A 27,463-nucleotide genomic window follows, 5' to 3' on the forward strand; every position below is an offset into this window, starting at 1 on the left:
CCAGTATTTTATGTGTCTGGAACTTTAAGTATATTTTCACTCAAAATTCCTGTAGGACAGGAGTTTTGCAGAGTAATGAACTGGCTCTGGTCATATTCAACAAGATGAGACAACCAGCAAATATGGGAAAGACCTAAGATTGAAATTCAGATTTATAGTACACCAGGATTCAATATCTGGGTTATGTGGCTTCTCTGCAAGAGGAAGAAGAAAGTTTTTTTTGTTTTTTTTTTTCTTTTTAATACCAAGTATTTTGAGCCAGGTGTAGTGGCATGTGCCTGTAATCCTAGCAGCTGGGGAGACTGAGACAGGAGAACGAGAGTTCAAAGCCAGCCTCAGCAAAAGCAAGGCACTAAACAACTCAGTGAGATCCTGTCTCTAAATAAAAACACAAAATAGGGCTGGGGATGTGGCTCAGTGGTTGAATGCCCTTGGGTTCAATCCCCGGTACTAAAAAATAAATAAATATTTTATTGTATGTTGCTGCCAGTGTATATAAAATAATTACCATTGTGAAATAGAAATTCATGAAAATTCAGAGAGGTAGATGTTAAGGATTGACAAAAGTAGAACATTGTATTTTGGTACATGTGTTACAGGGAAATTTTTTGTACAGGCTTCAAATTAAGCTCTCTTGAATATTCACTGGTTCTTGAGCAGTGGGTTTGGGAAACCTCAGAAAGATGACTACAAAAAGGAATAGACTTTCTGGGGTCTGAAGGAACTTGTACATGAAGATACTCCAGTCAGTAGGGGATCATGGTGAGCATTCTGCAGACAAAATTTTTTCAAGTCAGCAACTGCCTGGGAAACCTTCATGTGGTTGAGTCCGGCCTCCAGCCAGAGCTGCTGAACCACCTTCTTCATAGTGTCAACGCTGGAGGAACAAGACATGGTGCATTCGAGGGCCAGGTGACTCTTCTGTCAGAGAGTCCACAGGTCACCGTCAGCTGGGCCAGATGACTGGGCAGCGTGCAGCAGAGAAGATTCTTTTTTTGAGGGGGTCTGTGGATTGAACTCAGGGCACTTGACCACAGAGTCACATTCCCAGCCCTTTTTTGTATTTTCTTTAGACACAGGGTCTCACGAGTTGCTTAGCACCTCGCCATTGCTGAGGCTGGCTTTGAACTCACGATCCTCCTGTCTCAGACTCCCGAGCCAATGGGATTACTGGCTGTGCACCACTGCGACTGGCTAGAAAAGAGATTCTTATAGAAAAAGAGATAAATAATTGCCAGGAATAAAGGGCTGATTCTTTTTTTTTTTTTAATTGTTCTATTCTACATGACAGTAGAATGCATTTTGACACAACATGTATAAATAGAGTTTTACTTCTCATTCACTTGGTTAAGGGCTGATTCTTTATCTGAAAACCCAGAAAGAGAAGCATGTCTCTTGGGAGCATGCAAGCAGTCATTCCAGTGTAGCTGAAGTCTGGGAAAGCCCAAGACTAACTTCATGGAGACCCCATACTTCTGACACAGAAGGCAAAAGATAACCCAGTATCTTTGATAAGGGCCTAAGAGTAAATGGGAAGTCTCAACTGGTTCTAAGGATGAGTCACTGTCTATGGGGACACATTCCCCACTGAGCTAACAGAAGGAAACTCAGTTCCTTGTATCTAAATAGCATGTTTTAGGTTTCCATTTTCTTGTGAATTCAATGAACAAATATTTGTTCAGCTCCTATGTTAGCCTGGGAACTCCATGAAATACTTATTTTCTGTACCCCATTGTCCAGGTTCTTGTAGCTGTCTGGCCAGCTACATGAGGACTGTGATGGTCACTTTTTTCTTCTTCTGAAACTACACCCTTATATTTCCTACTTTACCAGTAACCGCCGCCCCCCCCACCCAGCCCATCTCTCTTTTAGTATCAATGTGAATGACATTTGTCTTTCTTCACAGTGCAATATCTAATTCCCCTCTTCTATTACCACCATATTCTTTTTTGAAATTTTTCTTATTGTGTGAAGGCTTTATTGGAACAATTCTTAGTATGTGTCTTCCATTGCAGCCTCCCATCTTGGGAGTTGAAGACCCTTCTTTTATCTCCTTTGGGTTAATTATTTCAAACAGGTAATTTAGACCATTGAAGTCCCAGGAATTTGAATCCTGGATCAGAAGGGATGCTGGAGGTGGGGCTAATGGCAATTCTAGGGACAGATTATTCATGAACCTGTGGATTTGTGCCAGCTCCCTGGAACTGCCTTGATTCTGCAATCTGCCACAATCCAGATAACTGCCGTAATTCTATGAACTCCTGATACCCTTCCAGGAATTTCTCTATTTGCTTTGTATAACTAGAGTTGGACCCTGTTCTATGCAAATCACAGCTGGAACTGATGCAGTAAAGCTTCCATTCATTCAACTGAATATGCAATAAATTTTATTGAACACCTATCCTGCCCTAGTCAGTCTCAGTGTCTGCCAAAGTGATTATCCAAACTGATTTGTGGTAATATGTCCAAGGAAAAGATTGGAATTCAGTTTGTTGATCAGCTTTGTGTCACTGACAAAATACTTAAGATACACAACTAGAAAAGAGAAAATATTTATATTTGGGTTATAGTTTCAGAGGTTTCATTCTATGATTAGCTGATTCTGTTGCTTTTAGGCCTATAGTGAGGCAGAACATCACTGAGGGAGCATGTGGTAGACCAAAGCTATTGACCTCGTGGTGCCTAGGAAGCAAAGGAGAATTTGCTTTTATAACAAAGCCTCTCACTCAAAACCCAGTAAACTCTGAACCATAAATGAATGAATGCATTGTTGAAGTCAGAGTCCTTGTGATTTAATCTGTTCTCAAAGACCCCCATCTTTGAACACTGCTGCATTGGGGACCAACTCTTCAACACTTGACCTTTAGGGGTCATCTAAGAATACCCAGAATTAGCAGAATTAAACCCTAAGCTGATATTTCGTTTTTTAAAAAAAAATGTTTTTTTCTTAGATTTAGGTGGACACAATATCTTCATTTTACACTTATGTGGTGCTGAAGATGGAACCCAGTGCCTTCTGCATGCTAGGCGAGCACTTTACCACTGAGCCAAAACCCCAGCCCTCTAAGCTGATATTTCTTGAGAAACATCCCCACATTTCTATGTCAAGCTAGTTACTAGAAATCTTCAACAGCTGCAAATCATCAAAGAGAGACATTTCTCCCCTGCCAGATAACTTAAATTACCCTTTGATAGAGGCTATAACTAGGCAATTTATACCAAATAGAGTAGGAGGAAACCCAGGTTATTGGCCAAGGTATTTCAAGCCAAGTGAGTCTTATAGCATCTCTCAACTATTATCAGTAATGTGAGTAATGACCGATTAGCTATAAAGATACTTTGCAAACACAGAGGAGCCTGGCAATTGAAGTTCTAGAAATGGATAGTTTTCTTTGATATTCAGAAGTTGTCAGACTACCTGGTTTTTGTTTGAAACTTACTAAGAATTCATTACATATAGGATATTCCTAAGTCCTCAAAATTCCCCAGCAACCGCCTCCAAATCCCACCCAGTTTCTTTCTTTCTTTTTTTAAAGAGAGAGAGAGAGAGAGAGAGAGAGAGAGAGAGAATTTTTTGATATTTATTTTATAGTTTTTTTTTTGAGCGGACACAACATCTTTAATTTGTATGTGGTGCTGAGGATCGAACCCAGGGCACCGAGCATGCCAGGTGAGCACGCTACCACTTGAGCCACATCCACAGCCCCTTTTTCTTTCTTTCTTTTTTTTAGTTGTTGATGGACACAATATTTTTGTTTATGAATTTATTTTTTAATGTGGTGCTGAGGATCAAATCCAGTGCCTCACACGGGTGAGGCAAGCGCTCTACCACTGAGCTTCAGCCCCAGGCCCCCACCCAGTTTCTAAAACAAAAATTCTTGCTATGGTCTGAATGTTTGTATTCCTACTTCCAACCCCCAAATTCATATGTTGAATTTCTAAGCCTCCAAGGGGATGGCATCAGGAAGTGGGACCTATGGGAGATGATGAAGTCATGAGGGCAGAGCCCTATATTCCTGTATACAGTGCATGCCTATTGCCAGAGATTACTATCTTTAAAAATGGGATAGTGTTCTTCAAAATAAGCCAAGCGGGCTTATCTGCCCCTTTCAGTAAGTGAGGACACAGCAGGAAGTTATTTATGAATCAGGAAAGCTGGTACCATGACCTTACATTTTCCAGTCCCCAGAACTGTGAGGAATAAATTTGTTATTTTTTTATTTTAGCATCCCAGGAATACTAAGGTAGTTCATAAACCAATAAGTAGATTCTTTGCTCTGAGAATGATGAAACAGAACCCATGTGGGGAACAAACTCTTATCTAGTTATGTTTGTTTACACTAAACAAAATAGTAGGGGAGATATAGGTATCCACTGTTTTAAGTGTAACCAGAAATGGTGGTGGTTGTTTTTTTTTTTTCCTTGGTTGTTTGGACACCATGGATTGAGCCCAAGGGCACTTAATCATTGAGTATATCATACATCCCCAGCCTTTTTTTTTAATTTTTCATTTTGAGACAGGGCCTTGCTAAATTGATGAGGTGGCTTTGAACTTGATATCTTTTTGTCTCAGCCTACTGAACTGCTGGGATTACTGGTATGCACCATCATACCCAATCCCAGGATTGTTTGAAATGTGTGTTAAGTCACATAGACAAAGAAAGTACTGTCATGAAGGAAGAAGGGACTTATACTACTGATCCCTACAAAGAGAAGGCACTGCAGGCTGTGAATGGGGAGCACACAGGGAAATACCAGGTCAGTCAGAAAACAAGGTCAGAGCCTTTATTGTGGTTTTTAAGGGAAGGACTGGGTAAAGGAGCATAAGTTTTGAATTGTTTGGTTTGGCTAACTCCAACAGGCTGCAGCATTTAGGAATGTCTCCTGCAATCTGGTACCTGGCCCTGGGGCAATTAGGTAAAGGGAACATTAAGAGCTTGCTAAAAGAAGAGGTTAGAAGTATAGCCCCCACCCCCAGTGGTTGGTATGCATATAAGAGGTGTGCCTTAGGCAGTTTTTTACTGTCTTTAGGAAATGGATAACCCCAAAGAAGCAGTCCCTTATTTAAAAACTACAACAATAACAACAAAAAGCAGAATATAAAGGTATGATTAATACATTCACAGACAGTCCTACTTGTTTTGGCACTTTTCGTCTTTTTTACTGACTCTTTAAGTGTCCATCTCCCTTTCTAGGTCTGTGAACAATGAGCACGGGGTCACATCTTACTCTTGTCACTGGTGGGTATTCAGCATATGCCTCTAAATTAATGAGCCAGTGTGTGTGTTTAGGCAAAATTGAGGGTAGGTATAGTCAGTCAAAAGAAAACAAGCAATCAAATAATAAAAACTGTGAGTCAGCTAGGCAAGAGATTCAGCTTCTGTCCTGCTGCCCACTTTGGCTCTTCAGATACCACTGGGGCAAAAAGAAAGCCGCCCCTCACCACTTTTGCAGACTTCCCCCCATACCTGTATTCTCTCCAAAACTGCAAGAAAGGGAGTAGGTACGAATGAATAGGGAGACGGCCAGAGCTATCTTCTCAGTATTCCCTCCCCAAACCCCAAACCTGCACTCCTTTCTCGGCCCTTTCCCCATTTGCTTGGTCCTATGAAATTCTAGCTTGGTCTCTGTGTTTTCTTTAGACAAAAGAGACAAGCGTGAGGACAGGCAAGCAGTGGGAGTCACTGTGTTAAAATCTTGACAGGCTCTTGGCTCATGTCCGTGTAAAATGAGGGAAATACATAAACTCAGGGAAAACTGAGCTTACAATTGTGCAGCTCCACCCTGTCTCCACCTCAGTCCTGTCCCTGACTATGGCCCTTCTACAAATGTTGGACCTCCAACTCAAGGAGGGGCTTCTCACTCTTGAGACAGATGGCATTCTCCCTTAAATGTGTATCTACTTTCTAAATAAACCTTTGTCTCTGCCTTTGCCAGACTCATGCTGAAATTCTTTGCTGCGCTTCTTGGAAGAGATCTCTTCTCCATGACAGTCAGTTACTGAATTAGGCATGGTCCTGGCCACCCGCCTCCCATAGATGGCATGCCAATCACTGAACCTGTCACAGGAGAAGATATTTCTCTGAAGAATGGTCTGAGAAGTTTCCAGAGAAAGGGAGAACTTGACTCAGGGCCAGCAGGGTTCTTGCAGACATGACAGAAAAGAATTTTACCATGCACCAGTCAAAGGCAGAGACAGAGGTTTATTTGTGAAGTCGATACATATTCAAGGAAGAATGGGGACTTATCTTAAGAGAGAGACCCCTTTGTGGAAAAGCAGGCTATCTCCAGAGAGACAGACAGCAACCTGTTGGTATGGGGTGTTAGTATTTGCAGAGGGAGGATAGCTAGTGGCTGGTCTAGAGGTGGAGGCAGGGTAGAGCTACACAATTTTACACCCTCCTTTGCACATTGCCCTCAAAGTTGCAAGTGTTGGAGGGAGCCTTTCACATTTAGCGGTTTATGGCGCTGCTTTTGACACTTAGTATGTCTCTCTGTCTTCCCAAATGACTATCTCAAAATGACCAGTTTTGCAAACGAGAAAAGGTTTATTTAGGAGGCAGCCAAGCCAGAAGACAGATCAAGTCTCAGATCTCTCCCCCATAAGGTTTAGGGATATTTATGATAACGAAGCAGGGAGGTCGAAGGTACGGGGAGAGGTGATTGGAAGTAAGGAAAATTGAAGTAATCAGTGGTCTGTACACGTGGAATCAAATTTCATTGTCTTCATAGGACACATATTCAGAAAGTGTTGTTGGTGGGGACAAAAGGACAGTGCAAGTAATAAATAATGGGTAGATCAGAAAGATGGAGGCTGGTTTGAAAGGAAAAGTAATAAAATGTTAATACCTCTAGAGCACTTCCCCTTTTCCACCTGTTGCCAAGGTTACCAGCCTCCAGGGATTATTCCTCCCTGCAGGGAGTTGTAGGGGCTGTTAATGAATGCCTCCTAGGCTGCTCCCTTCTTGCCAGGACCCCTGATCCACTTCCTTCTGGCCCTTGGATCACTCCATCTTTTAGGTCAAGTAAGCAGGTTGTGAGGAAGTGAAGGCATGAGAACAAAGGAATTCTAAAGTGTGTAAAAGGGGCAGGACACCCCCACTTCCTCAGACAACCAGCTCCTCTGCCCCAGGGGTCCTAGCCTTGCCTCACCCTCAGCCACTTGCAGGCCTTCTTGGGTGGGGCCCTCAGGGCAGAGCAGGACAGGGCTGAGCCAGAGGCAGCAGGAGCACTATGGGCACAGTGCAGGGTTGGAGAGGGGTTCAAACTGGCCGCCTTTTCAGTAGACAGCCCTGTGCTGAACTTCACTGCCAGCTCTAAGTTTGCCTCGAGAGTGGGGCCCTGTGGTCACTGTCCAAGCCCTTCCCCTGCTGGAATGGCCCTGGAAGCAGGAATGAGAGTGGTCCCCTGGGAACAAGAGAAAGCCATCAGGCTGATGCCACCAGGTTATCTTGGGCAAACTCTTCCCTCTGCAGGACCTAAGAGCCCCATCTGCAAAACTGGGGGTGGCAGACAGCTGGATGAGGTATCCCTGAGTCCCTACCCTCCCTAAAGACTTAAGAGTCTGTGACCCTCAGTGTGATATCTATGATTACCTTGAGGACTCCAAGTTTTAGCAAAGGGAAGACAGATTCTCCTGTGGCACATTAGTTGGCGGCAGAGCTGGGTGATTAGGTTGAGTCTCATCCTATATGCCCTGACTTCCCAAGAGGCCCATGAGGAAAGGTCTGGGGATGCTAGACTCTCCATCCCAGGTTCTGAGAAACTGATGTGACTCCATTTTTGAGAAATCAGCTTCTACCTCAAGGCCTGTCCAGAGGGAGGGGGCATGACTCTTGTCCTTGGAAAAACCCACAGAAGGTTCTTAGGCACATACCCACCCTGCTGAGTTGTTTAACAAAAGGGATCTGTGGTGCTAGGTGACCCTGACTCAGTTAAGCTAGGTGAGGACCCATAGCAACCCCCTAGCAACCACCAATCAGCAGGAGACAGGAAAAATATCTGAAATGTCAGGTGACCTCCCAGTAGTTTCCGTGATGTATAACATGATTAGGCAACCCTGCAGTTTGGCATAGAGACTCTTGCAACCCTTCCGGGCCTAAACCAATCAGTTCAAATATATCCACCATTTAAATTCACCCACTACCCTTACCCAACTTGTTCCGGCCAGTGAATGTGCTCATCAATGTTAAGAATTGTTGTTTGATTTTCCCGCGGTATAAAATGATTTTCTGTGTGATGTTGTGATGCATAGTGTATCCCCCAAAACCTATAAATTCTCACTAACTAAGGGTTGGGACTCACTACTCAGGAACGCTGTATTGTAAACGGTTGAGAGTCCAGGCGGGAGCCTGCAATAAAGACTCTTGTGTAATTGCATCAGATTCGACTCCTGGAGGTCTATTGGGGTCCCATGAATCTGGCATTACGGTTCTATGAGCTTGTGGGCACCTGGTAGCCCTGCAGGCGTGGGGGCCATTTCTTGGCTCTGGCCCAGGGATGGCAGAGTTTCCTGGGTAGGTGGACAGTGGGCCCCATAACTGGTCCCCTATAACACCCCTTGCCTTATCCATGGGCCAAGGATTGGGTGGGGCATGTCTGAGAATCAAGGGCACATTCAGCAGAAATGAGAAGGGGGCAAAAAGGGAAGGGGGTGTAGCCCAGTTGCGTCCTCTCAACTTGGCAAGGAGTCACAAGACTGGCCCAAGGCTTAGGGTAGAGGGTATGGTGTAGGACGTCAAAGGAAGGAATGTTCTATGTCCCACTTAATGCTCAAGAAGCAATGAGCCTGATCCAAGGGTCTTTCTTAAGGAAATCCTAGGAATCCTAGGCTGGGGGCAGGGGGCGGACACACCTAAAATCTTCATCCCAGAGCAGGAAGTCTTTGCCTTTGGAAAGGCCATGTCCTCTTTTGAGAATCTGAGGGAAATTACGTCCTTTTCTAGTGGGGAAACTGAGGACCAGATTGTCAAGGAGATGTGTCACATCTAGCTTAGGACTTAAAAGGCCCTTGCCTGAGACTGAGTGAGGCCCTGTATACCTGAAGGCAGGGAGCCAATGAGTGCAGACCTGAACCAGGCAGGATGGCAGGGGGATAGGCAGGATGGCAGGGGGACAGCCAGCGGGGCTGGAGGAGGCAGCATGAACTCCTCAGAGACTGGGGCCTGGCCTTCTGGGCCCCGCTTGGAGCTGGACTCCCTCCAGCACTCCCCCACCCAGGCAGTTCCATGATGCACATCCAGGCCTTGGCCCAGGCTCCTGGACCACCTCTCTCCTCCCTCACTCAGATCCAGTTTATTGGGAGGGCTGTCCTTTGGGAATGAGCTTGGGAGCCTCTGGCTTCCCCACTCGGCCTTTCCCCCTGTTGGTCAGCAGGGTTGAGCCATCCCTACTGCACACACAGGTTCACAGGCACTAAAACCTGGGCACAGGGACTCCTCCCCTCTTTCTCTGCCATGTGCCCATGAACTTGGGCTTCCCAGACAGAGGAAGTGAGCAGGAATAAGATTTGAGAAAAGCCTTAAGCCCCAAAAGGACTTGAGCCCAGGGAGATAGATATTGGGACAGGGAAAGGGGATGAGAAGTGTTGGAGTTCAAGCCAGGGCAGGCGGGTGGGGCTGGGCCTGGGCTTCCCAGGAGAGGTTGAGGAGGAAAGGAAGAGGGAAGAGCAGTCTTGTCGTGGGACTTTGTGGTCTGGAGACTTGGAGACACATCCTGCATCATAGGTCACCCACCTCCTAAAGTTGGTCAGAAAGGATAAGGGGCTGGGCGAACACACCCCCGAGGATGAGCTCATACCAAACATGTGCATACTCTCTCTCTCTCTCTCTCTCTCTCTCTCTCTCTCTCTCTCTCTCTCTCTCTCACACACACACACACACACACACACACACACACACACACCCTAGGGACATGCATCTGACCCCTTGGGTGACATCCTTTTGCCTCCACCTTTATCACACAAGATGGTTTCACCCAGATACTAGTATGGAAAGAAGCAGTATAGTTTGTCTGTCCTGATGCTTCATGTGGCAAGATGATACGGGGTCCTTGATACAAATTCAGAGAGCCCCACAACCACTAATAGTACTCTGGAAATTCTGACATGGTTGGGTCGCCCAACTTGTGGAGAAAATAACCATAAATCATTCCAGCTGCATCCATTGCTTGCCTGCTGTGCACTAGATGAAACACCTCACCTCCTCCTCCAACAACATACTACGAAGGTGATATTATTCCCAGTCCCAAGATCACACTCTGGAGACTAACAGACACACGGTTTGATGTGCCCCCTGCCCAACACTCTGGGGCCTGCAGACTCAAAATTCCTGAGTCTACCCCAGGGACAGGACCAGAACCAGCACCTGATGCACCCCAGGGGGAAGGGACCAGGGTGGGACACAGTTGCAGGAGAGATGCAGGATGAATGCCCCCACCCTCCCACATCTGGGGAGGAGGCGCCCAGGAGGGGGCTCCAGACTGACTCAGGCTGGCTCACCTCCCACTAGAGGGCTGGGCCAGACTTGGTTTTCAAATTCCTGGGCAGCTGGCACCCCCTGTAGTCAGACAGGGATGCTGCAGGACAGGGCTTGCTCCATCCCTAGTGCTAGCTGGGGGTTTTCTCTCCTCCCATCTCCAGCCCTTGCCAGGAAGCCAGCCAGGTCAGTCACTGTGATTATTACTGTTGCCACATTTTAAGGATGAGAGAAATGACAAGTGTCTTGCTCAAGGTCAATGAGCTAGACAATGTTGGTTCCCTAGCTTGGGTTCTCAGAGAGCAAGGATCTTTCCCTTCCAAGAGGGATTTGTTCCAACCCCTCAGAGCCTCCCTACATCCCCAGGAAACACCGCTTCTCTAAACCTAGAACAAACAGACAGAGCAGCCATAGGAAGAAGTAAAAACTATTTACAAATGTACAACAGGAATGGAAGTCTTAGCACTCCCAATAGGGGAGTGATTGAGGGCTCAGCTACGAGAGGCCTCCACATGGAGGCTCAAAAGATGAAGTTCAGATGTCCTGGTATCCAGCAGTGTGAATGGGTGAGTGAGAGGCTCGTGGATGGGAGGCCAAGTCTTCTCTGTGGGCTTTTTGCTGCGGCATCGGGCTGATGGAAATCTAAACACATAAGTCAATACATGGGTGTTCTTTCAAGCTTCTACCCTGCAGTTTACAGTCATGGCTCTGGGCCCCAGGAGACAGGACAAAGGAGAGGGCTGGTACCCCAAGTAATGCAAGGGCCCTTGGTGGGCACCATGGGTTATCTACCCTACTGCACTCCTAATGCTCCACTTCATACATTTCACATGGGATTTCAAGTACAAATTTCCATAAAAAAAAAAAATAAAGAGCCAGGCACAGTGGCACATGACTATAATTCTAGTGGCCTGGGAGGCTGAGGCAGGACGATCACAAGTTCAAAGCCAGCCTCAGCAAAAGTGAGGCACTAAGTAACTTAGTGAGAACCTGTCTCTAAATAAAATACAAAATAGGGCTGGGGATGTGGCTCAGGGGTCGAGTGCCCTGAGTTCAATTCCCTGTCCCCCTCCCCCCCAAAAAAGAATCTCCTTTAAAACATAAATTACTAGTCTCAGTCCTCATTAATAACTGAGGAAACTGAGGCCTAGAAAGGTAAGGGACTGGCCAAGGCCAACTAGCAAATTAGTGGTGCAGTCTTTTCTCTTTGTCTATTCAGCAACACCTGGGAGTACTCTGAAACCTGGAACCCGCACACTCAGGTTCATATTTCCGTTCCTTAAGCTCCATGTGCTTCAGATTCAGGGCCAGCCCAACCTCAGGAGCCTCCCCCAACACATGTGTGACCCACAGACATCCTTCTCCCAATGCACACCCACTATTCCTCACCTCCTGTAAAGCTGCAGCCTCGCCACTCCCTGGGGGGCCCTGCCCATGTGTTGGAGATGTGGGCCCAGGGAGCTCTGTGGGACAGTGTTGACGGGAATATTGTGGCGAGAACCGTGTGTGCACTGGGTCCCCTTGCTCAGGGTCCCACTCCGTGCCTTCCGCCTGCTGCATCCAAGTAGCTGCAGACATGTACCTGGGGCGTGATAGACCAAATGCAGGGAGTCACTACCCACCTTGGCCTGGGCCCCCTGACCACCCTCACCCTCAGCTTGGAAAGCACAGAGCCCAGGGTTCCCAGCCAGGAGTCTCATCCAGGCTGCATTTCCCCTCTACTCCATTTCTTAGGGCAAGAACCTAGAAGGGCAATGAATAGGGACGTTCCCAGAGGCTCCCAGAGTGCCCTGGAGAAAACCCCAAAGGAAAGGACAATGGGTGACAGGGCCTGGGAGCTGGGGTCAGGGACCAAAGAAGAAAACCCAGCTTTATCTCACCCCACTCCCACCAGCCCCAGAGATCCACCACTTGAGCCTTCAGTTTACCAACTCACTTGGGTCCCACTGGCATACAAATGGTCAAATACCAGTTGTTGGCACAGCCCTGGTCGAAGGGGTTGTTGTTCCGGAGTGATTTGCCCTGGAGGGAGATGGGGATGGGAAGAGGAGCTCAGAATCAGCAGGACTGGGCAAGGCCATCTCCCAGTGACTCCTCCTAAGTCAGTCAGCTTAGCCAGGGTTCAGCCCAGGCCTGGAGCAAGATTCTAAGGGCAGGGGAGCCCAAGAGTGACCCAGGGCCTCCTGCCTTCCTATGCTCCTAGGAAGAGTGACCTCCCTTGACCCACTTGTGAGCAGCTCTCCGCAGACAGTGCTGACACTGCACTCCTTTCTCCTGCCTTCTCAGGGCTCCTCATCATCCTGTGCCTCCCTGTGCAAGATCCTTGTTCTGTCTCCATTGGCCACACCTGTCCTCTTACCTCATCCTTCCACACACCCCCCTTTTTTAAAAAAATATTTTTTAGTTGTTGATAGACCTTATTATTTTTTTTTAATTTGTATGGGGTGCTGAGGATCAAACTCAGTGCCTCACACATGCTAGGCAAGTTCTCTGCCACTGAGCTACAACCACAGCCCCTTTCAGATACCTTTTAAACTCTTCCTTGTGCTGCTCAATTGCTCCAAAGACAATGTCACCACCCCACTCCCACTTCATTTCCCCACCTCTCATTTTTTTTTCTAAAATTATGCCTTAACTGAATTTTACTATCTGGGAGGACAGGGGCAGTGGGGAGGCCCCATCATAGTTTCCTAGTCAAAAATCACATGGCCCAGGAAAATCTGGGCTGAAGGCCTTCAGTACACAAAGCAGTAAAGGTCAAGCTCAAAGTAAAGGCAGACCACAGGGCTGATGAATAAGGGCCAAGCACAGAGTCTCAGGTGGGAGGAGGACCAGATATGGCAGTGGTGGGCTGGGGACTAAAAGGATGGGAGGTGATGAGCAGGTAGGCTCCTCTGTCTGTTCACTGTCTCGGGGTCTGCAGCGTCCCCTCCCCCACTGATGCTGCCCACCAGTCTTACTGAAAGAGCCTTTAGTCAAGAGATTGCCATACTAAAGGAATCCCAGGGCAGAGATGCCCACCCCTATCATTCCTATTCAACACTAAAAAGAAAAAGCAATAAAGATACACAGATTGGAAAGAAGGTAATGAAACTGTTCTTCACAGATGACAATTTTCTATGTAGAATGTACAACAGCCACAAAATGCTGAGGGAGAACTCAGTGGTTGAGCACCCCTGATTCAACCCCTAGTCCTAGAAAAACAACACTAAGGACTCCTGCTCTTGGGAAGATGCTATGAAGAAAATGGAATGACAAGTCACAGATTGCAAGAAGAGATGTGCAAAACCTAGATCTGAATCTGATGTAGAAAACTCTTAAAACTCAATAAGAAAACAACCGTTTTTTCAAATGGGCAAAAGATTGGAGTAAACGCTTTTGGGGGGAGTGGGTACCACGGATTGAATATAGGGACACTCAACCACTGAGCCACATCCCCAGTCCATTTTTTTTTTGTATTTTATTAGAGACAGGTTCTCACAGAGTTGCTTAGTGCCTCGCTTTGCTGAGGCTGGCTTTGAACTCGGAATCCACCTGCCTCAGCCTCCCAAGCTGCTGGGATTACAGGTGTGCGCCACTGTGCCCTGCCAGGTGTAAACATTTTACCAAAGACCTAATGAAGGCCAAACAGACATGAAAATAGGCTCAACATCATTACTCATTAGGAAAACAAAACCTGGAACCTTAATGAAATACTACGACTCATTTAATAAGACAGGTTTGATTAAAAGTCAAAACAAAATAACAAAGGACAGTGTGAGGGGCTGGGGTTGTGGCTCAGTGGTACAATGCTTGCCTAGTGTGTGTGAGGCACTGAATTCGATTCTTAGCACTGCATATAAATAAATAAAAGGTCAACTGATACCTAAAATATATTTGAAAAAAAAAGTGTGAAATGTTGGTGAGGATGTGAAGCAACTGGAGTTCCCAACATTGCTGGTAGAATTTAGAAACCTTACAGTTGTTTTGGAAGACAAATTTGGCAATTTCCTACAAAGTTCCACACGTGTTTACCTTATGACTCAGCAATGCCACCCTTAAGAATTTATTCAACAAAAATGAAAACTTATGTTCACATGCCTGTGCATCAATGTTTGGGGCAGCTTTATTTATAACTACCCCAAACTAGCTAGGCATAGTGGACCACACCTATAATCCCAGAGGCTTGGGAGCCTGAAGCAAGAGGATGGCAAGTTCAAAGTCAGCCTCAGCAACTTAGTGATGCGCTAGGCAACTTAGTGAGACCCTGTCTCAAAATTAAAAAAAAAAAAATTATACATAATTTGAGGGGTGCTAGGAATGTGCCTCAGTGATTAAACACCCCCCGGTTCAATTTCTAGTATGAAACAAACAAAATAAAACAAACAAAAATACTGGCAAAAACTAGACATAATGTAAAAAATCCTTGGTTTGATGAATGTATAAACAATCTATAGGGCATCCATACGCTTCTACACAGCAATAAAAGAAATAAAATACTGGTATGAGCGACAACATGGATGAATCTCAAATACATTGTCCTAAATAAATAAAGCCAGAGAAAAGAAGGCAATGACTCCATTTACATGTGATCCTGGAAAAAAAGAAAAACCAGAAGGACATAGGGAGAGAGACTGACAACAACAGGTCAATGAAAGGATATTCTGGAGTAAAGAAACTGCCTAAACTTGATCATGCTGGAGAATGCAGGACAGTATCCAGTTGTCAAAATCCCGTATCCTAGACTAAAAGGGTGAATTTGGCAGTTTTAATTTATTCCTCAATAAATGAGTTTTTGTTGTTTTTTTTTTTTTTAAATCCCACCATGGCTCCCAGGTTTCCACTTCATCAAAACTAAATTTCACGCTCAACTTTTAGGGGCTTTTTAATCTTGACTCCTCCTTATAAATTATCTGGCACCTTGGGTTTGATTTAGAATCGTTCCTTCCTCATTTCCTTAACATCCTACATTCGGGTTTCTCTGTCTTTTTGCAAAGGTGTGCCTCTCACAGACAACACCCTCCTGTCTTCCACCTTTGCAAAATCACACCTAGGACAGGAAGAGTGGCACGTCCTCCTCTACAATGCTGGCCTCGCCAAACTCAGTTTCTTGCAGGCTGCTACACCACTCAGGACCGACCCCCGTCTCAAGCGTTTCCCTAGGTGTCTGCTGGTGTTATTCTGATCGCAGGGTTCTTATCAACACAAGCGCAGGATGCACCCATCCCTCAAATAACAGGCTCTCCATGCAATGCACCCACGAGGAAGAATGACCACTGAGCTCCAGGGGGAGGAAAGATCTGAGCTGCATCTTAAGGGGTGGGTCTGGAAGGACTCATGAGGCACCATCAGGACCAAGGGCAGTGAAGATCAGCCGAAAGTGCCGGATTCCCAAAGATGCAAGATGCCTCCGCACCGTCTGGTATTGCAGTACTCGCTTACCTTGCTCACCGACACAGCCTGTATCATCAGGAGCAGAATGACAGGCAGCAGGAGTACCAAGACGGGTACAGCTACTGCGATGCTGTGCATACACAAGCTAAGAAGAACAGACAAACTGTTCTCTCCTGGCCCCGCCCAACGACCGACAGCCCTCATTAGCCCCGCCCTGGCTGGCCCCGCCCACCCACTTTTGCCTCCCTGGACTGGACAATTAATCCAGCACACCCAAGAGAAACCTCACCCCACCATGCTGGCCTCCCACTTGACCCTTTTCAACCTTCATTACCCCACTTCTTGGCCTCCCTAGATTCTTAACTCCATAGTCCATCCTACCACGCCCATCTCCCTGACCCCACTCGCCTTCAATCTGTCCTTCATAGGTCCTCCCAAGTAGCTTCTCCCTTTAGCCCTGCCCACAACATCAGCCCTCCATCGGTTAACCCCACCTCTTGGCTGTCCTGCCCCTTGGCTGTCCGTCCCTCCCCACAACCCATTCTCTTCCCAGTGTGGGCCCTTGGGACTGGGTGGATACGCCATGGCTGAGTCCAGCGACAAGGGCATGTGTCTTGTACGAATGAGAAAAAGCACACTGGTAGCCAGAAGAACAACCAGATAAAGGCACAGGGACACCAGCAGCAGCACGAATACGCGGAAATTTCTTTGACCTATACAATTGTTTACCCACAGGCAGTGGTGGTCAAATCCTAGGGGAGAGAAGGCAGACCTTGAGGGTCTATTTGGCTTAGCCCAATACCCCCAAATCTTGAGGCCCCCCCTCAACCCAGCCCCTAGACCTCCTGCTCTTGGCCCTGCACGTGAGCTCCCATCTACAGGGTGAAACCAGCACGTCCATGGATAGAGCACAGTTAGGACGCCATGGCTCATCAGGTCGTTTGTCATGAGTGAGGTCTCTAGAGACAAGACCTGCCTGGTGTCACTTTGAGCAGGATACAGAAAAGCTGTGAAGCTGTATTTTTTCAGATACTGGGTAAGGATGAGAAGAATTTCTAGCCCAGCCAGCCTTCTGTACTTGGAAACCCGTGCAAGGTGTGCACATGAGAGAAGAGCACTCGGAACCCAGGAAACCCTCAATTGGACACATAGAGGTGGACAGGCAACAATACCCAGAACAGGGCAGCAGCCGGCCTAAAGTAATGGGTATCTAGTATCAGCAAGCTAGTGGGACAGTCACTGCCTTTCCTCCCCTTGACTCCACCAGGCTCAGCACAGATGGTGCCCTTTGCATGTCAGCACCTGTGCAAGCAAGGCCAGCGTCTCAGGACAAGTGCAGAACTGGAGGCAATAACATATATAAGTGACCAAGAGTGGCTGAGAGCCACTTGTAGCAGTGTGGGAAGATGATCTCATACCCACCCCTGGACCACATATGATGTGAGGTTCCTGGTCCTGGCCAGGTGCCCTGGGATGGGTTGGTGAGTGGACAGGAAGGAGGAGTACTTACCTCCACACAGATATTACAGAAGGGACAGTGGTGGGTCCGGGGTGGACGATGGAAAGAACACTTCGAGCACCACTGCAGGCGAAAGGCCGTGTTGTTCACTCGTGCTATGTATTGAATGTTGGGGTCCTCTTCTAAGGAGCCTGGCAGGGGAAGAGATTTGGGCAGTGGCAGGAGGCCCTTCCACCACTCTACTGCTTGGGGCCGCCCCATAGCATCATTGGGCAACAAGAAGGGTGGGGAGGAGGAGGGCAGGGGAATCCCGGTCCCTGTTGAGCAAGCTGACCACTCAGATGGGCGGCAGTCAGAGAGAAAGGGCTGTCCAGCCACAGGAGCTCTATACAGAGCTCTCCCCTTTTGGAATAGTGATCAGTGCTTGAAGTCGTGTGTAAAATGGGAAGGAGGAGGAGTGAACTGCGTGGTTTGGAAGGGCCTGCTGGCCTCTCTTGCCAGCCTGCCCAGTCCTTGCTTCGAAAGCAGCTGGAACACCTCCAGGATTCTGTTTTTTCGCACTTCAGTGGCTTGGGAAATGAAGTGCCAGGGCCCAAGTAATGATGACATGGAGGGAAGGGCTCCTGAGGCCACGGGGGCGGGGGGTGGGGTTGAGGGGGGTTAGCATGTTTGAAATCACCCCTATAGGCATCAGCCCATGGGATACCACCTCCTTCTCCAGGGGCCTGAGGCCTTACCTTTGTGCAAAATGCCTGGGTCTGACCCGTTGAGGAAAATGAGGCTGCAGAAGGACAGTATAAAGAATAGGCCCGAAACCACGGCAAATTCCCACTGCCCATTCTGAGCCAACCACCGGCACCTGAAACCAGAGCCAGACTCAGTCCTAGTCTGGGGAAACCCAGAGCTCCCCACAAGGCCTAGTTCACCTGAGGTAGGACTCACTCGCCTTAAGGACTGATCTAAATATCCAGGTTAGAGACAGACCATGGAGACTCCACAAAATGTCACCAGCATTAGCAGTCTCTCATAGTTCCCTAAATGCGTCAGGCACTCCAGACCTCTGTGCTTTCACATTGGGTTCCCTCTAACTCTATATCCTCCTTCCCCTGCTGACCCTCTCTCTCCACTACCCTCCCTGCCTCTGTACTGTCCTTGTCTATTTTCTCTTCTGTGTCTAAGGCACTGACACCTTCCATGGGAGACTCACGGAAAGGCGAAGAAGATGCCACTTATTGTAATAAGAAGCATTGCATTAAAAGCTGGAAACAGGCTTGGTTTCAGCCATGAGGATTCGATCGGAGGTTCATTTGGGGGCGTGATACTCTGTGAAGAGGCCATGGCTAGACCACCAAGTCTCACAGACTGAAGCCACCAACGAACTCTTCTGGGTTGGCACCCAGACTGCCATGACAACAGAAGTGACATCACAGAGGTTCTGGAATGGGGGCTCTGGCTGCTTCCAGTGACTTGTGAGATCAACCTTAACCATCCCCCACATACGCACATGTTGTAGACTGGGACATCCTGCTCTTATGATGGTAGCTTTGTTGGAGCTTGTGATGATATGATGTGGTTTGTCCCAAAGGTTCAAAGGCTGGAGGGTTGGTCCTCAGTGATGAGGTGGTAGAACCTGAAAGAGGTGGGCCTAGTGGGAGGTAACTCAGTCACTCTGCAAGATGCCCTCTCAAGGGAGTAATGGACTTCTCATGGGCCCCCATTTGCTCCTGTAAGAGGGAGTTGTTATCAAAAGAGCCAGATTGGTCCCTCCCTGTTTTCTGACACACAATCTGGTGAACACCCTCACCAGAGATCACTTGCAGGAGCTGCCAAATCTTGGATACTGAGTTAAATAAAACTTACCTCCTTATAAATTATCTGTTCTCGGGTATTTTGTTAGAGCAACAGAAAGCAGGCTAATACAGAGGCCATAAATTATGTGAAGATGGCATGGGGAGAAGTTTGGTGATGGTCATCCCCCTTTCAGGCCCAGTGCTAATTGGAGTCAACAGTCCTCATTGCTCATCCTAGCTCCACTTCTTCCTTTTTGTTGTAACAGAGCTCCAGTTTGGGGAAGGAGGTAGAAATCTACCAATTAAATATCTTCCCAGTTTACTCACTTCCATGGTGGGATTTATGATGTAATTCTCTCTCAAAAATAAAATGAGCTGGGGATGTGACTCAATGGTTAAACAATCCTAGGTTCAATCCCTGATGATGATGATAATAACAATACTAATAATAATTTGTACATATTTATGGCATATAACATAATTTGAAAAATGTTACATTGAAGAACGTCTGAGTCAAGCTTTTTAACATATACATTACTTCATATTCTTATTTGTGGTGAGGACCCTTAAAATCTACTCTTTGAGTCATTTTTAGTGTAGATAACATTATCAACTGTACTCATTCTGTTGTATGTTATTATTAACTGTAGTCATTATATTGCACAATAGATCCCTTAAACTCATCCCTCTCATCTAAGTGTAATTTGTTCTCCTGGGACCAGCATCTTCCCCCTCCACAGCCCAGCCACTCCTGGGCCCCTGGCAGTCACCATTCTGTTCTCTGTTTCTATGAGTTCAACTTTTATAGATTCCACATGTAGGTGAGATCATGTGATTGTTGCCCTGTGCGTGGCTATTTCCCCCAATAAAACGTCCTTTGGCCTCATTCATTTGTCATAAAGGACAGAATTTCCTTATATTTTTTTTAAAGACTAAAGAGTATCCCCTTATATTTCTAAACCACATTTTCTGTATCCATTCATGCACCGATTGGCTGGACCATAGGGTAGTTTTTTGTTTTTTGTTTTTGTTTTTTTTTTGGTGCTGGGGATTGAACCCAGGGCCTTGTCCATGCAAGGCAAGCACTCTCCCAACTGAGCTCTATTTTTAAGTTTTAAAGAAACTTCCCATACTAATTTCCATAATGACTGTACTAATTTACATTCCCCCAAACATAGTACAAGAATTCTAGTTTCTCCACATCCTGACCAGTACTTAAAGTCTTTTGTCTTTCTTTTTCTTTTATTTATGATGGGGGTTGAACCCAGGGGGACTTTAACCCTGATAGCCATCTGGAGACCTTTTCACTTTTTATTTTGAGATCAGGTCTCACTGAGTTGCTGAGGTTTACCTTGAATTTATAATCCTCCTGCCTCAGCCTCCTGAGTTCCTGAGATTAAGGCATGTGCCACTGGTTCTTTTTTCTTTTTGATAATAACCATTCTAATAGGTGCGAGAGGGTATCCCATTATGATTTTAATTGCATTTCTCTAGTGATTAGTAATGTTGAATATTTTTTTTTCCAGATTTCTCTTGGTCAGATGGGTTTCTACTGAGAATGAAGTGATGTTTGGGTCACAGTCTACCACCAAGTTTTATGTCAATTTCTGTTGTAGCACAAGAAGAAGGGATGACATGCATTGGGTCATGGAAAAATGTTAGCAGTGGTACTAGAATCACAACTACCAGGTCTATTGAGCTTTGGAGCAGACCATGCTAGCCTTAGGGTTTCTCTTTTTGTTTTGTATTTTTCATTAGATATATATGACAGCACCATGCATTTTAATTCATTGTACACAACTGCAGCACAAATTTACATTTCTATGGCTGTACCTGATGTAGCATTCACACCATATGTGCATTCATACATGTACCTAGGGTAATGATGTCCATCTCATTCCACCATCTTTCCTACCCCCATGCCCCCTCATCACCTCTGCCTCCCCTTTGCCCCATCAAAGTTCCTCCATTTTTCCTTATCAGAGAGAACATTCAGCCTTTGGATTTTTGGGATTGGCTTACTTGATTTAGCATGATATTCTCTAACTCCATTCATTACCTGTCGTAATTTTATTCTCTTTTAATGCTGAGTTATATTCCATTAGGTATATATACCACAGTTTCTCTATCCATTCATCTATTGACCGGCATCCAGGCTGTTTCCACAGTTTAGCAATTGTGAATTGAGCTGCTATAAATATTGATGTGACTGTGTCCCTGTAATATGCTGATTTTAAGTCATTTAAGTATAGACCTAAGAGAGGGATAGCTGGGTCAAATGGTGGTTCTATTCCAAGTTTTCTAAGGAATCTCCATACTACTTTCCAGATTGGGTGGCACCAATTTGCAGTCCCACCAGCAGTGTATGAGTGTACCTTTTCCCCTTCTACATCAGCATATATCGTGGTCTGTCTTCAGCACACAGGGCACTTTGTGGCACAACCACTGTTCTATGTGGTTTACATGAATTAACCCACAATTCCTTGTTTTACAGATAGGGAAATTGAGTGACCAGGTGCTAAGTGCTACCCAAAGTCTCCCTGCTGGACAGTTGTAGAGCTGTGATTTGGACTTATGAGGTCTGGCTCCAGAGTCCTTGCCACCAACCACCAAGCAAGTGACTCCAGGAGGAGTTGCAGTCAGGGGGCTGAGTAGAAAGGAAATGAAGTTGGAGCATGGGATCAGTGCCTGAGATGGGTGCTGCCAATAATGGAAAGGAGCGCTGATTGGTGAATCCCAGAGGGCAGACCACATTTAGGTCCCTTGAGAATAGTGATCCTGGACATGGAGGTAACCATTGTGAAAAGAGCAACCATTCTCCAGAACAGAAACCTACTCTCCAAGTACAAGGATTTCACCAAAGCCTTGTCCCTCAAGAGGGAAGGCATTTCTCCTACTCCAGGCTCTTATCTCCTGCAAGGTGCTAGTGGTGGTGGAAAAGTAGGAAACACCAGTGAAAGTCACACCCCGGCAATACAGGCTCACTCAACACCATGATCTAATCATAGACCACAGAATCCTTCCTTCCTCTCTACTGTGCCACTATACCAAAAAGCCTCCGCACAACTTTAGAGAATTAGAGACGAAAGAGTTGAAGACACAAATTCTTTCTGGGCAAGAAATGAAAATAAGCACATTATAGGAATCTGAAAGTTTCTGGCCTCTTTGGCAACAGAAAACAGTAAACATGACTGAACTTCTAGACAGATGAGCACAAAATCTCACCAAATAAATGGCCTATTTACCTCAGTTCCTATTATTCAGTACACTGTCTAGCTTTCAATCAAAAATCATTATAAGGTATACATGCTAAAAAGCAAGAAGAAAGGACATAAAGCAAGCATTCGAATGAGACCCTCAAATGATGAGGCTGTGGGAATTATCAGACAGGGATTTGAAACAACTATGATTGAGATCCTAAGGGTTATAGAGGGTTAGAGCTGAACAAGAATATTCAAGAAAAGATAGATAATGTAAGCTGATGATGGAAATGGTAAACAAGAAAAAAAAAGGAAAGACTGGAGATAAAATGACTAAGATGAATGCTTAACACCTTTGTGGGCTCACTAGTACCCTGGACATGACTGGGGAGAATATTAGTGAACTTGCAGATAGGTCAGAAGAAATTTCTCAGCAAAATTGCAAAGAGAAAAGAAAAATTGAAACAGAAAATTTAAGAACAACGGGATAATTTCAAAAGATAAACACACGTGCAGTTGGAATAGGAGGAGGAGAAGCAAAATAGAAGAGAGTTGAGGAAAGACTTCGAGTAATAATGACAGAAAACTTTTATGAAGTAATAGATACAGGGAGTTCTGAGAACATCAAACAAGGCAAATACCCAAAATCTACACCTACCATCTTTCAAATTGCTGTAAATCAAAGCCAAAGAGATGGTATTTAAAGAAATCAGCTTACTCATACAGGAGCCAAGATAAGAATCTTAGTGGACTTCTCCTAAAATGTGCTAGAGAAAGAGAGTTGAGTGAAATTTTGAAGTGTTGAAGGAAAACCCACCAGCCTATAATCCTCTACCCAGTGTATCATGGTTTGATATTGTGTGTCCTCCAAAAGCTCATGTGGGAGACATGCCTTCAATATACATTTTAAATTGTTTTTCTGGACACAGTTTTGTTCCTGTATCTTCTTAAGAGATATCCTTGAGAAAAAGTTTTTTGAAAAATCTAGTCTCAGCCAGTCATTGCAGGACATGTCTCCTCATTCCCACTATGCAAAAGGTTGAGGCAGGAAGATGGCAAATTTGATGCCAGCTTGGGCAACTCAGGTGGACCCTGTCTAAAATCAAGGGGGATTGGCTGGGTATGGTGCTCGTTAGTAGAGCACTTGCCTAGCATGTGAAAGCCCCTATTTCAATCCCCTGTACCAAAAAATGGGGTCCTTAAAGAGGCTAATATCAAGGCAAAAAGGATGCAATGATCATTTCTTTTTACTTTTTATTAAGTTGCTAAGGCTAGCCTTCAACTTGTGATAGTCTTGTCTCAGCCTCCTGAATTAGGCATGTGCCACTGTCCAGGCCCAGAACTTTTTAAAATAAAATCAACCCCACAGCATTCTCATCTGATAATATCAAAAAGGTAACAAAAACTATATGAAAAAAATGTTTCCCCCAAATATATGTGTATATATATATATATATATATATATATATATATATATATATATATATATATATATATATTTAGTTGTAGTTGGACCCAATGTCTTTATTTATTTTTATGTGGTACTGAGGATCAAACCCAGTGCCTCACATGTGTGATTCGGGTGCTCTACCACTGAGCTACAGTCCCAGCCTTTCAGTTATCATTTCTAGTTGGAGGCACTTTGTGACAGAATAATATTATCTCTTTTTCTGGGTGGGGGGGTACTGGGGATTGAACTCATGACACTTGACCACTGAGCCCATATCCCCAGACCTATTTGGTATTTTATTTTAGAGACAGGGTCTCACTGAGTTGCTTAGCACCTTGATTTTACTGAGGCTGGCTTTGAATCTGAGATCCTCCTGTCTTAGCCTCCCAAGCTGCAGGGATTACAGGCAGGCGCCACTGTACCCAGCCCAATATTATCTTCTTTTAGTATGATCCAACCCAGTTGTTTTCTTGACTGTTTTAAAATAAATCTGTTCTCATCATCTGATACAATGCTCATGTACTCATCAAAACCAATGATACAGCTCTTATCATTATATTCATTTGCTCATAGAACCACCCGTGAAATTGGCACCTATTTTGCAAGCATCTGAAGAAGAGGGTGATGGGCTGCACCATTGCCTTCTGTGCTTTTGGCCCGACCATACCCGTGGTGGAATCTCTGACAGACCACTCTCACTGCATGCTACTACCTCAGAAAGCCACTTGTGAGTAAATATATTTCTGCAGAATCTCTTAACGACGGCTACATAAAAATCTATAACAAATTATTATATTTTATATTATAATTTATTTAATTCTCTGTAGTAATTCCAAGCTTTACATGTTACCTTTACACTGTGGTGACCTTCCTTCTATCTAACAAACATCTTTGTGTACCGAACCACTTGTTTCTTTAAAGGATTTGGGAGATCCCTGTGCTGTGGATCAAACCCAGAGCCTCACATGAGCTAGGCAATTGCTCCATCACTGAATGACACCGTTGGACCAGAATGGAGAGATTTTACTGGGAAATTTTATTCAAGCTCTGATAGTACCTAATGAAATGTTGCTTTTTGACAAAATAATGGGTTTCTAGAAAATGATTATTTGTACCCACCAGATACACTTATGATGCAAGCCATCTGATTTACAGATTTACTCTGGGGTTGTTGATAAGAAAATACATTGCTTTTTTTCCCCCAAGTAAAAAATTGCAATCTATTTATTTATTTTTATTAGTAAAATTTTACATAATACTGGGATTCATTATACCATATCCTTGCATGCACATAATTTGATCAGTCTCATGTTCCAGCTAACATATTCTTTTTTTTTTTTTTTTTTTTTTTTTGGTACTGGGAATTGAACCCAGGGGTGCTTAGCCACTGAGCAACATCCCCAGCATGTTTTTTGTATTTTATTTAGAGATAGAGTCTCACTGAGTTTCTTAATGCCTCACTAAGTTGCTAAGGCTGGCTTTGAACCCACAGTTCTCCTGTCTCATCCTCCAAAGCCACTGGGATCACAGGTGCCACCACACCTGTCTAACATATTCTTTTGGAGTGAGGGGAGGTGGTATCTTGAACTTTTCTTTTGTTTTAAATGCTGGGAATTGAACCCAGGGCCTCATGCAAGCAACCAATTTATCACTGAGGTACATCCCCAGCCCTTGAGCATTATTTTTAATAGGTCTATCTTTTGGACACGACCTAATGGCTGGGTATCATGAGAAATCCAGTATTTTATGTGTCTGGAACTTTAAGTATATTTTCACTCAAAATTCCTGTAGGAGAGGAGTTTCGCAGAGTAATGAACTGGCTCTGGTCATATTCAACAAGATGAGACAACCAGCAAATATGGGAAAGACCTAAGATTGAAATTCAGATTTATAGTACACCAGGATTCAATATCTGGGTTATGTGGCTTCTCTGCAAGAGGAAGAAGAAAGTTTTTTTTGTTTTCTTTTTTTCTTTTTAATACCAAGTATTTTGAGCCAGGTGTAGTGGCACGTGCCTGTAATCCTAGCAGCCGGGGAGACTGAGACAGGAGAACGAGAGTTCAAAGCCAGCCTCAGCAAAAGCAAGGCACTAAACAACTCAGTGAGATCCTGTCTCTAAATAAAAACACAAAATAGGGCTGGGGATGTGGCTCAGTGGTTGAATGCCCTTGGGTTCAATCCCCGGTACTAAAAAATAAATTAATATTTTATTGTATGTTGCTGCCAGTGTATATAAAATAATTACCATTGTGAAATAGAAATTCATGAAAATTCAGAGAGGTAGATGTTAAGGATTGACAAAAGTAGAAGATTGTATTTTGGTACATGTGTTACAGGGAAATTTTTTGTACAGGCTTCAAATTAAGCTCTCTTGAATATTCACTGGTTCTTGAGCAGTGGGTTTGGGAAACCTCAGAAAGATGACTACAAAAAGGAATAGACTTTCTGGGGTCTGAAGGAACTTGTACATGAAGATACTCCAGTCAGTAGGGGATCATGGTGAGCATTCTGCAGACAAAATTTTTTCAAGTCAGCAACTGCCTGGGAAACCTTCATGTGGTTGAGTCCGGCCTCCAGCCAGAGCTGCTGAACCACCTTCTTCATAGTGTCAACGCTGGAGGAACAAGACATGGTGCATTCGAGGGCCAGGTGACTCTTCTGTCAGAGAGTCCACAGGTCACCGTCAGCTGGGCCAGATGACTGGGCAGCGTGCAGCAGAGAAGATTCTTTTTTTGAGGGGGTCTGTGGATTGAACTCAGGGCACTTGACCACAGAGTCACATTCCCAGCCCTTTTTTGTATTTTCTTTAGACACAGGGTCTCACGAGTTGCTTAGCACCTCGCCATTGCTGAGGCTGGCTTTGAACTCAGGATCCTCCTGTCTCAGACTCCCGAGCCACTGGGATTACTGGTTGTGCACCACTGCGATTGGCTAGAAAAGAGATTCTTATAGAAAAAGAGATAAATAATTGCCAGGAATTAACGGCTGATTCTTTTTTTTTTTTAAATTGTTCTATTCTACATGACAGTAGAATGCATTCTGACACAACATGTATCAATAGAGTTTTACTTCTCATTCACCTGGTTAAGGGCTGATTCTTTATCTGAAAACCCAGAAAGAGAAGCATGTCTCTTGGGAGCATGCAAGCAGTCATTCCAGTGTAGCTGAAGTCTGGGAAAGCCCAAGACTAACTTCATGGAGACCCCATACTTCTGACACAGAAGGCAAAAGATAACCCAGTATCTTTGATAAGGGCCTAAGAGTAAATGGGAAGTCTCAACTGGTTCTAAGGATGAGTCACTGTCTATGGGGACACATTCCCCACTGAGCTAACAGAAGGAAACTCAGTTCCTTGTATCTAAATAGCATGTTTTAGGTTTCCATTTTCTTGTGAATTCAATGAACAAATATTTGTTCAGCTCCTATGTTAGCCTGGGAACTCCATGAAATACTTATTTTCTGTACCCCATTGTCCAGGTTCTTGTAGCTGTCTGGCCAGCTACATGAGGACTGTGATGGTCACTTTTTTCTTCTTCTGAAACTACACCCTTATATTTCCTACTTTACCAGTCACCGCCGCCCCGCCCCCCACCCAGCCCATCTCTCTTTTAGTATCAATGTGAATGACATTTGTCTTTCTTCACAGTGCAATATCTAATTCCCCTCTTCTATTACCACCATATTCTTTTTTGAAATTTTTCTTATTGTGTGAAGGC

At 45.0% G+C, this 27,463-nt stretch overlaps 1 protein-coding gene and 2 pseudogenes across 1 annotated transcript; all 3 read right to left on the reverse strand.

Moving 5' to 3' along the window:
• Positions 1-687: 687 nt before the first annotated feature.
• On the reverse strand, positions 688-894 carry LOC143388031 (guanine nucleotide-binding protein G(I)/G(S)/G(O) subunit gamma-5 pseudogene; annotated as a pseudogene).
• A 14,930-nt stretch (positions 895-15,824) lies between these two features.
• On the reverse strand, positions 15,825-18,645 carry LOC143640322 (palmitoyltransferase ZDHHC19-like). Its single transcript, XM_077108167.1, has 5 exons — positions 18,515-18,645; positions 18,045-18,166; positions 17,355-17,498; positions 16,429-16,600; positions 15,825-15,978 (listed from the first exon to the last, which is right to left on the reverse strand). Exons 1-5 carry the CDS (start codon positions 18,643-18,645, stop codon positions 15,825-15,827), a joined length of 723 nt encoding a protein of 240 aa, XP_076964282.1.
• Positions 18,646-26,171: 7,526 nt separating this feature from the next.
• LOC143640327 (guanine nucleotide-binding protein G(I)/G(S)/G(O) subunit gamma-5 pseudogene) lies at positions 26,172-26,378 on the reverse strand (annotated as a pseudogene).
• Between the last annotated feature and the right edge of the window lie 1,085 nt (positions 26,379-27,463).

Source organism: Callospermophilus lateralis, unplaced genomic scaffold (assembly GCF_048772815.1).
Source record: "Callospermophilus lateralis isolate mCalLat2 unplaced genomic scaffold, mCalLat2.hap1 Scaffold_181, whole genome shotgun sequence".
Lineage (NCBI taxonomy): Eukaryota > Metazoa > Chordata > Mammalia > Rodentia > Sciuridae > Callospermophilus > Callospermophilus lateralis.